General features: G+C 47.8%; 1 protein-coding gene across 1 annotated transcript; it reads left to right on the forward strand.

The window, feature by feature from the left end:
- Nucleotides 1-1308: 1308 nt before the first annotated feature.
- On the forward strand, nucleotides 1309-13438 carry TMEM52 (transmembrane protein 52). The gene is made up of 5 exons (XM_082230593.1): nucleotides 1309-1540; nucleotides 5809-5852; nucleotides 6268-6312; nucleotides 10825-10994; nucleotides 12344-13438. The coding sequence occupies exons 1-5, from the start codon at nucleotides 1478-1480 to the stop codon at nucleotides 12742-12744; spliced, it is 723 nt and encodes a 240-aa protein (XP_082086719.1). The 5' UTR covers nucleotides 1309-1477; the 3' UTR covers nucleotides 12745-13438.
- Nucleotides 13439-13812: the final 374 nt, after the last annotated feature.

A 13812-nucleotide genomic window follows, 5' to 3' on the forward strand; every position in this document is an offset into this window, starting at 1 on the left:
GCCTGGCTCCCTCGGCCAATAAAGTGAGATGAGCGCCGCAACCCCAGAGTCAGCCACAACTGGACCTAATGGTCAGGGGTCCCTTTACCTTTACCTGATTACCAGCAGGCTATATATATACTGGCACAACATGAAGGTGCATTTTACAGGGTGAAGTAGGCAAGGCTTTATTTGCAAATGCAAGCCCACAGCAGCTGGCAAGCGAAAGCATGCATAAGCTGAGCCGATCCTTGGGTCTTATCAACCAGAGAGGCAGAAGGCTGCAGCGTTCCTCGGACTCTTAAGCAGTTTGCTGAGAAGTTCAGCCCTCTAGTGAGTGGAGACGAGATTCAAGAAAAGGGCCGTACCATTTAACAGTCACTGCTTTCCCACCCGAGCCATGAATTCTGGGGAGTATAGTTTGTTAAAGGTGCTGAGCATAGTAGTTCTGTGATGGGGAACGTACAGCTCCCAGGATTATTTGGGGGAAGCCCATGGCTGTTGAAGTGGTATAATAGCAATTTGAATGTGCGGTACGCATGCAACCTCGGAATAGGCCTCACTTAGTCGTGTCTACTCAGTGGGTCTACTCTGCGTAGTACTTATGATGGGTACAACAAAGGATTAAAGAGAAATTTGATTCAGTTTGCATTAAAAGGCAGGCCTACCTAATCCACTCTTTCTGAAACAATAGATGAAGCAAACCACAGCCATCCTTCAAAAGCCGCACACCTCTGAATTTTGCCATGTAGCTTTTCAGCCAAGCAGCGTGTACAAAAATGGATGGACTGGGGTAAAGCATGCATTAGAAGCCCGGTACTTAAAATAACATACCAAAGTTATTAGTGGAAAAACGTTTGTGGGGTGTGTGTGCGTATATTAGGATATATGTGCATATATACCCCACCCGCAAACATGTTGATGACTTATGATGACTTGAACTTCTGAATGATTTGTAAATCCAGCCAGTTAAGGCTGGAGCTTCCCTCTGAAATTCCTTTGTCCTAATGCTGCAATCTTAAAATTGCTCTGCGGGTTGCGGGCGGGGGATAGCGCCGGGTGGGCGGAAATAGGCTTCGTTTCCATTCAACCGGTGACTTTTCTCTCTCACAAACACACCCCGTTTAGTCATCGCTTTGGGCCTACCTCCGCTCCCCCAGAACCTCGTGGAGGGAGAGCGACCCATGGGTGCAAAGAAATCCCCCTCCCGCTTGCAAAATCCTAATCCGTTGCAGCAACCCAGCGGGTGAACAAAGCAAGCGCGGGAAAGCCAGCAGTGGGCGGGGCCAACTGGGGAAGGGGCGGGGCCTGAGGAGAGAGATATCGCTTTGCAAAGCGGCTGCCGCCGAGGAGTGCGCGCCAAGCGCAGGAGCGATTCTTTGGGTGTCTTCCGAAGGGGGCGCGGGGCGTTTTATTCCGCGTGCGTGGAAGACAAAAGAGCCTCGGCGTCCTCGGGCGAAAAGCGGGGAACGGGCGAGGCGACTCCCCTTCGCTTTCCATGGCTGCGGCACAGCGAGCGAGCTGCGTCTCCTACAAAATCTTCCTTTTCGCTCTGCTGGAGGTGGGTGCCGCAGTGGGCTACGTTTTGTGGGTGGGTGGATCGGGGGTGGGGGGTTGCATTTCCGTTTCGGGGCTGATCGGTGGCTGGGATCGTCCGTTTATTTTCTTTCTTTTCTTTTTTTTTTGCTTTCCTTGCTAGCATAGCTTCGCGCCGCTTGCGAACCGGCCTCTGTGGTTCGCCCCGCAGCCGATCGGAGTGGCTCCGTCTGCGGCACTGGATTAAAAAAAGCTTTTATGTTTGAATGTCGCCCTTTGTGGGGGCCTCTACTTGCAGACCTTTCTTTTCTCTCGCACGCACAGCCCTCCCTGCCGCCCTCCTCCTCTGCCGTTTTCTGTGGTTTTAAGCACGTTTCTTGTAGCCTGTTCACAGTACAGTATCCCTAAATGATCCGGATCTAAATTAGATGGGTGTGTGTGAATTTCAGTGGGTTCTACTCCCCGAGCTTAGTTGAATACAGCCCCTGAGATTTAGCTATCCTTATCTACCGGGGTTTGCGGAGTCTTGCCTTCTTAGATCTTAAGACCAGTGGTAACTGGTAACCATTAGGGCTTCCAAGGCAAGGAGACCAGCAGGCAGAGGCAGAGCCCTCCCCTGGACTGGTTGTTAACGAGGCAGGTGAAAGCAGACTCATCTGTCCTGATGAGGACAAAGTGAGAAAGATGTACAGTATACATTGAATCAGATCAGAATCTCCGTTCTGACAGAGCCGAGTGGTCCAGAAATCATGTTGGAAGGGCTTCAAGTTCTCTTGGTCTAGATCAAGGGTAGGGGAATCTGTGGTCCTCCCAGATGTTGGGACTACAACTCCCATCTGTCTTGTCCATGGGCAATGCTGACTGGGGCTGATGGGAGTTGTAGTTCTGTAACAGCTAAAGGGCCACCCCAGCCTATGAACGGGATTTGCACGTAGACAGGTCTAGGCTGGAGCCGCACCCCCTCATCCATATATGCACGAATCAAAAGGCATCTTCATTTGTGTTGTTCTGAGCAGCTACTGAATTGGTTTGATTTTTGCATCATCTACCTATTTCTTTCTCTTTTTTTCTTTTGCCAGAATCCCTCTAATTTTATAAGTCTTATGCTTTACATGTGATAATGCATACTGAGCATTTCACTTTAATAGTTAAGGCATGATTTTTCCTTTAAAATCCTGGTTTAATGAACAGGCTTCCATGTAAACAGCTTCGTATTTTCAGCTGTACACCATTGCTGAAAAGGATTCTCGGACAGGGGTGCAGTTGGGTAATTTTAGACTCTGGGCTTGTTACCCTAAAGTCCTGGCTGTAGGTGGTCCCAGCAGCAACTGACTGGTGATACAATATAATACCTGTTTCCTGCCCCCTCCCAAAATAACCCTCCCTGTGCAAGATACTTGGAAGTTTTAGATTTGGGAATATTTGTTTTGCTTTAAAAGAATTTATATATGTTGCCCTTTCTAGCAAATGAATGCAAAAAGAGCAGTGCTGGATCAGGCCAATGGCCCACCTAGTGTAGCCTACTGATCGCCTACTGGCTAATCAGAAGCCCCAAATGGGTAATCTGCAGGTGGGACCGCAATGTCCCACTTGTGATTCCCAGCAACTCAGAGCATATGCTGTCTCTGACAATGGAAGTGGAGGAGAACCATCGGGATTAGTAGCCATTGGAGAAGCTAAGCAGGTCAAGGTCTGGTAAGTGGCCGGATCCTTGAAGTCTCTCAGCCCCACTCACCTCACAGAGTGTTTGTTGTGGGGGAGGAAGGAAAAGGAGATTGTGAGCCGCTTTGAGACTCCTTAGGGTAGTGATAAAGCGGGATATCAAATCCAAACTTTGCTTTTAAATTCCATGGCAGAAGGAAGCCGGGATATAGGTGCTAGAAAATAAATCAGTTAAATGTCATTGAAGGCACCTTAGTAAAATTCACTGAAAACGTGTATACAGTGGTACCTCAGGCTACATATGCTTCAGGTTACAGACTCCGCTAACCTAGAAATAGTGCCTTGGGTTAAGAACTTTGCTTCAGGATGAGAACAGAAATCGTGCTTTGGCGGCGCGGCGGCAGCAGGAGGCCCCATTAGCTAAAGTGGTGCTTCAGGTTAAGAACAGTTTCAGGTTAAGAACAGACCTCCAGAATGAATTAAGTACTTAACCCGAGGTACCACTGTACAACTAACAACAGCAACAAACACAAGATTTTTTTTTAAAATGCTGATGCTACAAAAAAAAAAAATAATGTTCACAAGCGGCAGCATATCTGTTCAAAGTAACTTAAGTTTCCAGTATGCTGGGGGCAAGGTTTGGACAGCTGAAGAATGGCTTGCCAGGACATGTGCAATAAAATGGATCATAAGCTTACTTCTTGGTTGGGTAGCTACATTGAGTGACTTTGCAAAGTCAATCAATAACAAGGTCCAGTGTTTATGTAGCACTTTTGTGTTTGTGTATTAATTTCCTTCATAGCCCACCTTTCCTGTGAGGAGCTCAAAAGTGGCATAATTGTTTTCCCCTGCCCCTCCGTTTTATCCATGCAGCGACCCTGTGAGGTTGGTTAGGTTAAGAGACATGTCACCCGGTGAACTTCAAGGCTGCGTGGGGATTTCAACGCTGGTCTCCCAGTCCTTAGTCCATCCACCATCCTACCCTGGCTCTACACACACGCACACACACACACACACACAGAGAGAGAGCAATTTAGGATACCAATGTGTGCATTGGATAAGACTGTACTCCACTAAAGCTTATGCCATAATAAATTTGCAGGCACTGCAGGGCTTTGTTTTCGCTGCAACAAGCCCACAACACAGCTACCCCTTAGAAATTGAAATCTAAATGCAGTGGCCTTGCTTGCACACAGTAGCAGGCACCACCATGTGCATCCCCCAGAACAGAGATGGAGAGGTGGCAGATGCCAGTTTTCACTGCGCTGACCTTTGTTTCTGGTATACCAACAACGGCTCAGACGGAGGGAGGTCAGGAGAGGGGCACAACCCCACCATGTTATCCACTACCGCTTGCATGTCACTAAACCATGGTTTCCTAAACATGGGTCTCCAGTTGTTTTTGGACTACAGCTCCAATCATCCCAGACCTAGCTAGGCATGATGGGAGTTGTAGTTTTAAAAGAGCTAGAGACCCAGATTTGTGAAGCCCTGCTCTAAACCATAGTTAAGCTGAAAGTGACTAGTATGCTGCTCCCAGGCACAGTGGAGGACACTCTCCCTGTCACTAGTAAGCAAGTGTCTACTCGTAGCATGTTTATCATCTGTATGAGGAATAAGGAGGAGGAGTGCCTTGTTCTTTGCCTCAGTCAGCAAAACATCTTTGGCCAGCCCTAGCTTGCTTGTTCATCTGTTGGACTGTGTATGGTTTTTTGAATCAACCATAGTTACAACCAACCATGGTTTAGCTCTGCATATGAGCAAAGCTGCTGGACAAGAGATGCGAAAGTTTTAACTGCCTTGCCACTATACAGTGGTACCTTGGGTTACAGACGCTTCAGGTTACAGACTCCGCTAACCCAGAAATAGTACCTCGGGTTAAGAACTTTGCTTCAGGATGAGAACAGAAATTGTGCTCTGGCGGCGCAGAGGCAGCAGGAGGCCCCATTAGCTAAAGTGGTGCTTCAGGTTAAGAACAGTTTCAGGTTAAGAATGGACCTCCGGAATGAATTAAGTACTTAACCTGAGGCACCACTGTATATATTCACCTCCTTATTCATCAGCTGCAAACCTAAGGATAATGCATTCTGATAAATCTGGGATTGCAAAGCACTGGTCATTCTCTTTCATGAGCATCCCATGGGCATCTTCCTAGCTCTTTTGGATGAGAGAGTGGTGGATTAGAGGGATCTTTTGGTTGATCCAGTAAGAGTAAGGCAAATCTTGTGAGAGTGGTGTGTTGTTTTACAGCAAGCAGGGTGGAAACTCAGTCCCAGGGGGCTCATTGTATCCCTCCATCCCACTCCCACTGGTCCCTTAGAAGTCTCCCCAGGCCACACCACTCACCAAGGCTTGCTTTGCATCCCAAGTGTTTTTGCCTGGCTGGGCTATGCCTCTTGCTTGCCTGGATAGATGACAGAGAGGGGTGTGGGAACATGTGTAGAAACTTGGGTACTGTGCAGAAGCCACGTTAACAATTGTTGCCTTGGAAGAATGTCCCAGGTGGAATGTGGCTTTCAAGCTGAAAAAGGGTTCCCCGGCTCAGTTTCAGAGCCATAGAATTCTGTCCCTGCAGCATTTAGTTCTAGCTTTCTGTTCTAAATCCATTATTTCTCTTTTCCTTACTTCCAGGCCCTACCTGCCTTTGCTGAGATTCACTGCAGTAGCCCGCAAGGGTAAGTAAGAACCCGCATGAGGTGCTTCTCTTTGACGGCAATGTGTCTCCATCTGAAAGTTTTATTTAAATAAGGAAAGGCCTGGGAGAAATTTTCTAGTTTGCATCTAACCTTGGCCACACACTCAACCGGGATTTCTTTTATCTTCAGTTCGCCATCTGCGATGTGGAAAGTATAATTGCTTGGCCTGCTTTTGTTTGGTGTTTTTTGGGGAGACCTGTGTCCCTCCAGCTTTAGTTCGGCTGCCGCTGGAATCATCCCCTGCTGACTGGGAATGGCAGCCGACAACATCTGGCAAGCCAGGGGTTCCCCGTCTTCCGTTGCGCAAAAGTTAGAGAGAGATCATGTGTGTGAGCTGCATCAAAAATCCAAGGCTCGATGAGTGACGCCCCATTTCCTTGTCTTCATTTTCCAGGTGCACTCAGCAGGGAACCAGTTGGACAAGCCTGTGGTATGTCTGGTGAGTTCAGATCAATTTTCAGCCTTGGCTTCATTTGTTTCAGGAAGTCGCTGGCAGACATTGTCTCTCCCTCTCGGCCCCCACTCGTTCTGCACTGGCAAAAACACTCAAGGAAGGTGTTGAGCAGGGCCAATAAGGGGCGTGGCCTGGGGCAACCACAGAGGGCCAGATTGAAAGGCCTGGAGGGCCACATCCAGCAGCCCATCTCCGTCTCCTCTTTCCTCTCTCCTTTGATACTGGAGAAAGAGAGGCAGCATGTGTATTTCGTTTCTGTTTACTTTGTGACCATGCCTTGTTCAGATCCTGACAATAGCTCCATTCACTGCCCTGTTTGAAGAGGAAGTTAGCAAAGCAGAAATGCAACCGGTAGATAAACAAATGACCACCTTTCCTGTTGCACAGTCTGAGTGCGTTATGAAACCAGCAGGTTGTGATAAAGCCATTGTGTGACTAATTTGGAGCAGCTACTTAGGGATGCTAAAGAACTGTTTGGAGATGCTGGAGCCGGGGACAACAGTTACTGTTCTTTAAGCTTGTCAGGTGTGCAGTGGGCCAGGGATCCAATTTCACATCCCTTCCCTTGGCTGCACTTTGGACCCAGCCCTTTGGTTAATCAAGCCCCAGAGGTAAGGAACTGGATCTGGGCAGAAGGCCAGATCACTATCTCCCCCACCCTTTGTTGGACAGGGACAACTGGCAGACACGTGACATCAGGTGACTTCTTTGCCCAGTTCATCCTTTGCAGAGTGCTTTGCAAGGCTGTCTTTTGAAGCGCTTTGCAAGGTGGCCCTTTGAAAAGGGGTTTTGCTGGCTGGTGTTTGATGCCTTGGAAAAAGAGGCGTTTTCTCCCTCTGGTTTGTTGTTGCCACAAGCAAGTCTTAAAAGACAGGAAGGCGCTCAAGAGACCTTCTTGTAATGGGGCTGTTTTTCCGACACATGCTAGCATGAGAGGTTTTTTATCCTCCTAGCCCAGCACTGGGATGAGGATGAAAAATGCTGCTTTATCTCCCCACAGCAGCACTGCCATGGGGAGAAAAAAAATGTCCTCTGGGTCAGAATGTTTTTGTCTGCATGTGTGCATTGGTCAGTACAGTTACCCCACCTGGCATGTGGCCCTTGGAGGAACTATCAAGCTTCAGTGTGGCCCTCAGGCCTAAAACTGTTAGCCAATCTTAACAAAATCACTCAACGCTTCAGTATTTTATTTTATTTTTAAATTCAACTGGCACTTAGAAAACCAACCTTGATAGTGCCAGGGGTGTTTCCCTGGGAGATTACCTCTAATTACAACAAGCAGGCTCAAAACTTGGTGCTGCTGGAAGGTTAGTAGGTCATGTGGTGACCTCTCAACTTTCCTGTCCCCTGGAGGTCTATGGAAATCTGACTAATAAGTAACGATTAGGGACAGGTGGTGACGAGCCCATGATGGTGAGGATGTGTTACTAGGTGCCTCAGAAAAGGGAAACAAAACAGGGCAGGCTGCAATCCCACTTGACAAGAATCCTGGCATAGTTCAGAATGAAGTAATATTTCCTTCCCCCAGTTGCTCTCATGGAACATTTTTGTTATAAAACTCCCTCACTTTCACAAGCCGACACGTGGAGCCCTTTAGCCATTGAGAACTTGGCACATGAAGAAGCCCTCTGGGCTTATGCTGTGTCAAACTATCGTCGCTCCTTGCTTGGCCTGTAATCAACTGAAACTCTCATTGCATCATCCACTCAGTGGCAAAACCAGCCCAGTGGTGAGAAACAGGTATTTTCTCTCCGCCTACTTCCTGTTTCATCCCCCCCCCCCCCCGGAATCTCTAAAAAAGGCAAATGAGTCCACAAATAGCTAAAAATGTTCCCTGGACCATACTATTCCATAGAGTAGGGATGGCCAGTCCTGTAACACCCAGGAGTGGTATTCAGCTAAGTTTTACTCAGAGGAGACCTTATGACTTTATTATATTTGTTAAGAGGGTTTTTAAAACCAAGTGGGGGGGGCAGCAAGCAGCGCAGTTTTGGCACCTCTCAAGTGGGCGCCATTGTTGGTTCCACAGCAGGGAGACAGAGAGAGAGGATGGTGAGTTCTGGCACCTCCCCATGCCCCCGAATAATAGCCCTGCATATGCACACAGTGACCCATTTCGTGTGTGTGTGTGTTTTCCATTCCCAGCCCCCATGTGCATCAGCAGAACTTGCATAAGCCTCCCCTGGCCCTGTTCTGCTCTCTTCCAGGTGCATAAGGACCTGCGCGTCTGCAATCATGCATCAATTGGACATTCCTAAGATGGTTGCTGCCTGTATTATATTATTATTATTATTATTAAAATTTGTGCACTGCCCTTCACCTGAAGCTCACACCCATTCCCAATAAAAGAGGCCAAAATGCTACCACTCTTCAGATTAAGGGCCAAAAGTCGTGAGTTATTGATGCCTACTAGCTACCATAGCTATGCCTACTAGCTACCATAGCTAGGCAACAGTGCTTCTGAATAGGAATATCAGTTGCTGGAAAGGACAGGAGAGGAGAGAGCTCTTGTGCTCAAGTCCTGCTTGCAAGGTCTCCCATTGAAGTGCCCAGCAGGCTCCTATTACATTAATGTCCATCCTCTGATTCCAAAAGAGGAGCCACAGCATTGCAGTTTTAAAACCAGGGAGGCAGGGGACATGATGTAATATAACAAGACAGGTCTGCTCTCTGTGAATTACAGCGGTACCTCAGGTTAAGTACTTAATTCGTTCCGGAGGTCTGTACTTAACCTGAAACTGTTCTTAACCTGAAGCACCACTTTAGCTAATGGGGCCTCCTGCTGCTGCCGCGCTGCCGGAGCCCGATTTCTGTTCTCATCCTGAAGCAAAGTTCTTAACTTGAAACACTATTTCTGGGTTAGCGGAGTCTGTAACCTGAAGTGTATGTAACCTGAAGCATATGTAACCTGAGGTACCACTGTATTGCAAAACAATCTTGTGATCTGATCCTTCATGGAAAATTGTTTACCAGTAGTTTTCGTCATCCAGTGACATAGTTATGAATGGCCAGCTTACGGATTTATTGCTCAATGATGCTGTGAGAACGTAAATGTTTTTCTTCTGAGAGAAGCAGGTAGGGAAAAATCGAACCACATATTTTGAGTGCCTTTTGAAGCCTCGTTGAATGTGGAAAGAGGCAGCCTTCTCTCTGCTCATCTGATTGGCATTCAGCTCTCGTTTCACATACTTCCTGGGAGTAATTTGGGGTCTCGATGGCATTGGCTGGTTACTTTTCCAACCATCTGCCCTCCTCTAATGTAGATTTGCATCCGGAAATGTTGGACTGAAACATTTTTATGTTTGCCGATTATAAACATGAAAGCAAATAAACAGTTTCATTTTTAAAAAAATATATTGAGGCAGTATACAACGTAGAAGGGAAAAATTGGCAAAAGGCATCCATAAAAACATAATAGAAAATACTTTTTTGTTAAAAAGAGGGTTTTATTATTACTTACTTGTTTTAAGTATTTCTGTACTACCTTTTCCTCCAAGGAGCTCGAGGTAGCATACATTGCTCTCTCCCCTCTCATTTTATCTGCACAACAACCCTGTGAGGTAGGGTAGGCTGAGAGACAGTGAGTGTCCCAAGGTTACCCAGTTGGCTTCATGGCTGAGTGGAGGGATTTGAATCCTGGTCTCTCAGCTCCTAGTCTGACACTCCAACACAGTGTTTCTCAAACTTGGGCCCCCAGCTGTGTATGTATGTGTGTGTGTGTGTGTATATATATAATATTTTCTTTATACCCCACCCATCTGGACGGGTTTCCCCGGCCTCTCTAGGTGATTTCCAGCACTTATAAAACCCTGACCACATGTCCTGCTAGCTAAGGATTATGGGAGTTGTAACCCGACAACAGCCGGGGAGCCCAAGTTTGAGAAATACTGCTCTAACTGTTGCACCACACTGTCTCGTAGTTGTTAATACTCATTAAAGTGTTTGGCGCACTAAGCATACCCAATTTCCCTAAGCAGCTTTTGGTATGCAGCAATCGGCCACAACGCCATATGCCAGTATCAGAATGATTGACCCACTTGCCCTATTGTGCTGAGGGTTCATTCCCTTCTGGGCAGCCCTAAGTGGGGGATTGCATGGCAGTGGTGGGTGGGGCCAGAGGCAGAAGTTGGTTGGAGCAATGCATGTAAATTTACTTTTGTGCATTAGGCTAGTTTCTACACCACACAGACATCCAGTCTCTCTCCTCCTTCCAGACAAGCAAGAGACATGTTCAGAGTTCAAGGACACATCCCAGACAGACAGAAACATTCAAGGAGGATGCAAAGCAGGCCACTGAGGGGTCGTGGCCTGCGGAGAGTTCCAAGGGCCAAATAGAGAGACCTGGGAGCCTTAATTCAGCCCCCAAGCCTGAGGTTCCTTGCCCCTGCTCAGTTCCCTGTGCTTTGACTGCAGTAGATGTCCTCCTTGCTAAATATCATGGGAGCCTACACTGCAGGGTCCGATGGCTGATGTGGGGCTCTGCTTCTTTTCCTTCAGGCTCATCCTGCTCACAGTGTTTCTGCTGCTGCTGTGTGGCATAGGCGCCAGCTGTGTCCGGTTTTGCTGCCGTAAGAAGAGGCCCCCGATTCAGACTTTTCCGCCTCATGCCCACGACCTCACTATCATCCCCATGGACCACGACAGCACCGCCCACAGCACCGTCACCTGTGAGTATTTGGCAATCCCAAATTTTGGGAGCCGGGGGGGGGGGTGAAGGAGAAATCTATCCTATCTTGCAGCTGGAAAACAGTGTGGAGATGGGTTGTTTTCATCCATTCATTCAATATGTACACTGGTGGGGGAACCAAAGGTCCAAAAGCAGCCCACCCAAGCCCTATCCTTTGGCTCTTTCCCTGGGCCCCAATCCTTGCCGGCCCTACTCTGCTGAGTGCTTTTGCCCAGTTGGAATGCAACTTTGCACAGCAGGAGGATCGCCAAACCCACCTGTCAATCTTCTGACATCATCGATTAATGTCAGCAGAGGCAGGCAGGGTTCAGTCCTGCTTGGTGCTGCTTTGCCACAGCGTTCCTTGCAGAGCTGGCAAAGCAGACCCCTTCAAGAGAGCAAGATTGACTTACTTCCCCATCCGCCGATGAGCTAAGAGTTTGAATCTCCTTGGCTGCCACTTTGCCAGTGGGTTCCCTGCGTCGAATGTGCTGGTGAAGCGGACCTCTCACCCCATGGGTCAACTTCAGTCACCTGACATGATCAGGGCTTTGGGCAATTTGACAAATAAGTGGCCTCGCTCATCAGTCAAAGTTGACCTGTGTAGTGGCGAGATCAAAGCTCTGACCTGCTGGGCTGAAAAAGGATCTTCACCCCTATTGTTTAGGTTATCTAGGCAAATAATAGGACTGCTCTATTCTGCTTTGGTCAAACCATACCTGGAGCACTGTGTCCAGTTCTGGGTGAGCACTGTGTCCAGTTCTGGGTTCTGGGCACCACAGTTTAAGAAGGATATTGACAAGTTGGAACATATGCAGAGCAGGGCAACCAAGATGATAGATGGTCTGGAAATCAAGCCTTAAGAGGAATGGTTGAGGGAGTTGGGTGGAGAAGAGAAGACTGAGAGGCGATAGGATAGCCATCTTCAATTATCTGAAGGGTTGCCTCAGGGAAGGCAGCTTGTTTTCTGCTGTGCCAGAGCGTAAGACCCGAACCAGTGGATTCAAATTACAAGAAAGGAGATAGTGACTAAACAGTAGGAGCTGTTTGACAGTGGAACGGACTCTTTTTCCTTTGAGTTTTTGAAGCAGAGGTTGGATGGCCATCTGTCCGGGATTCTTTAGCTGTTACTCCTGCACTGCAGGGGGTTGGACTAGATGACCCTGGTGGGGGGTTCCCTTATAACTCTACAGTTCTTCATGCACCATCTTTGCCCTAAAAGGTGTCCTAAAACACCTGAAATAAGCCCTGTGAATGGTCCAGGGACCTGCCTTCCCACCATCCCTTCTGTCAAACATTTGTTGTGCTGACCTCCTAAAATGAACACTTTTCTGTGTTTTCTCTTTGCAGCATACAGTTCTCTGCAGTATCCTCAGAACCTCCCACTTCCCCTGCCCTTCAGAGAGGTGGATAGGAGTATGGCGAGCCCTCCGGCGTACAGCCTGTATGCTATTGAAATGCCGCCATCTTACGACGAGGCCATCAAGATGGCCAAGCCCTGCACTGAGACTCCAGTTGTTGTCCAGAAACTGGACAGCTGCACCTCGGAACAAACAGCCCCTGAGGAACAAAGTCAGCTTCAGACGATGCCGGAAGCGTCGTCAAATGACAACCCTGAGACGTCGTCAAACGACAACCCTGAGACGCTGTCAAACGACAACCCCGAGACATTGTCAAACAACAACCCTGAGTCAGTACAAGGAGGCCCTGGGGTTCTGGAAGCTTCCACAGATGAGCAGCCGCAACCGTAGCCCAGCCCAGTGGGAAGAACTGTTGGGCATGAGAAACCTGACCGTGTATGTACTTGGTTAGCCTGGAGAGAGTCAGAAGAGACCTGTTACACGGAAGGAATGTCTGCTGCCGGTTGTTATAACTTTCCATTGACGTTTCAAGGGTACCGAAGGGAACGGCAGGTTAAAAATACCGGTCTCTGCATGCGAGTGTGAAAAACGATGCTCTGGACTTAATATGGCCGTGGAGACGGGGTGGGGGCGGAGAAGAGCTGCTCTTGAAAGGACACCATGTGACCAGGCAAGGGGAAATGGCCACTGGTTGGGCTTCAACAGAGGCCTGTTCCCCTTGTGGTGAGGTGAAGAAACGAGGCAAAACCGAATACATGTTCTTGCTGCCTTCTTCTGAGAAGATTGAACTATCCAGCAAATTGCTGAAGTACTGGGTTCGTTGCTATGTAACGGCAGACGACCTTTGACTCCGATGGTTGTTTTAATGCTCCATGTTTTATCTGTAGGTAGAGGGGGTGCGGGAAAGGGGGAGGGGGGGTGGGAAGTTTTGATAATACTGGTCTAATCTGAAAGGCCAAAACCCCTTTCTAAGCGACTATCCCTATCTGAATCTGAAGAGATTTGTCCAGTTTTGTTCCAAAGATTCAGTTCCCTCAAAAAAAGAAATGTCTGGTTTGAAATGTAAATATATACATATACCATAGTGCTAATGCGTCCTGTGCATTTGGGAATAGTGAATTGTTGGTGTGTGTGTTTTAATCAAGGGAGGGGGGGTGTTTCTTAAGAAATACAGGCTGACAAATTGCCCTCTAAGGAATGCTTAGTAAACAAGTGAAGACCTGTTTGAGAGGATCTGTGACATATCTTCATGTAACGAGTGGAAACACGTTTCACTAAGCCCTTTTAAGAAGGGATAGTCCCCGGTGTTTAGTTTTTGTTCAGTTGTTTTTGGTACTAGTCTAGTCCATAGTAAATCCCTCCGTTGACATCACCTTTTGGGAGAGGTCTTTAGGGAAAAGGCGAGTTAAAGAGGCTACACGATAGCAGTTCATAAAATTATGCAGCACATATTAAACT

The sequence above is a fragment of the Podarcis vaucheri genome, assembly GCF_965113315.1.
Source record: "Podarcis vaucheri genome assembly, chromosome: 7".
NCBI lineage: Eukaryota > Metazoa > Chordata > Lepidosauria > Squamata > Lacertidae > Podarcis > Podarcis vaucheri.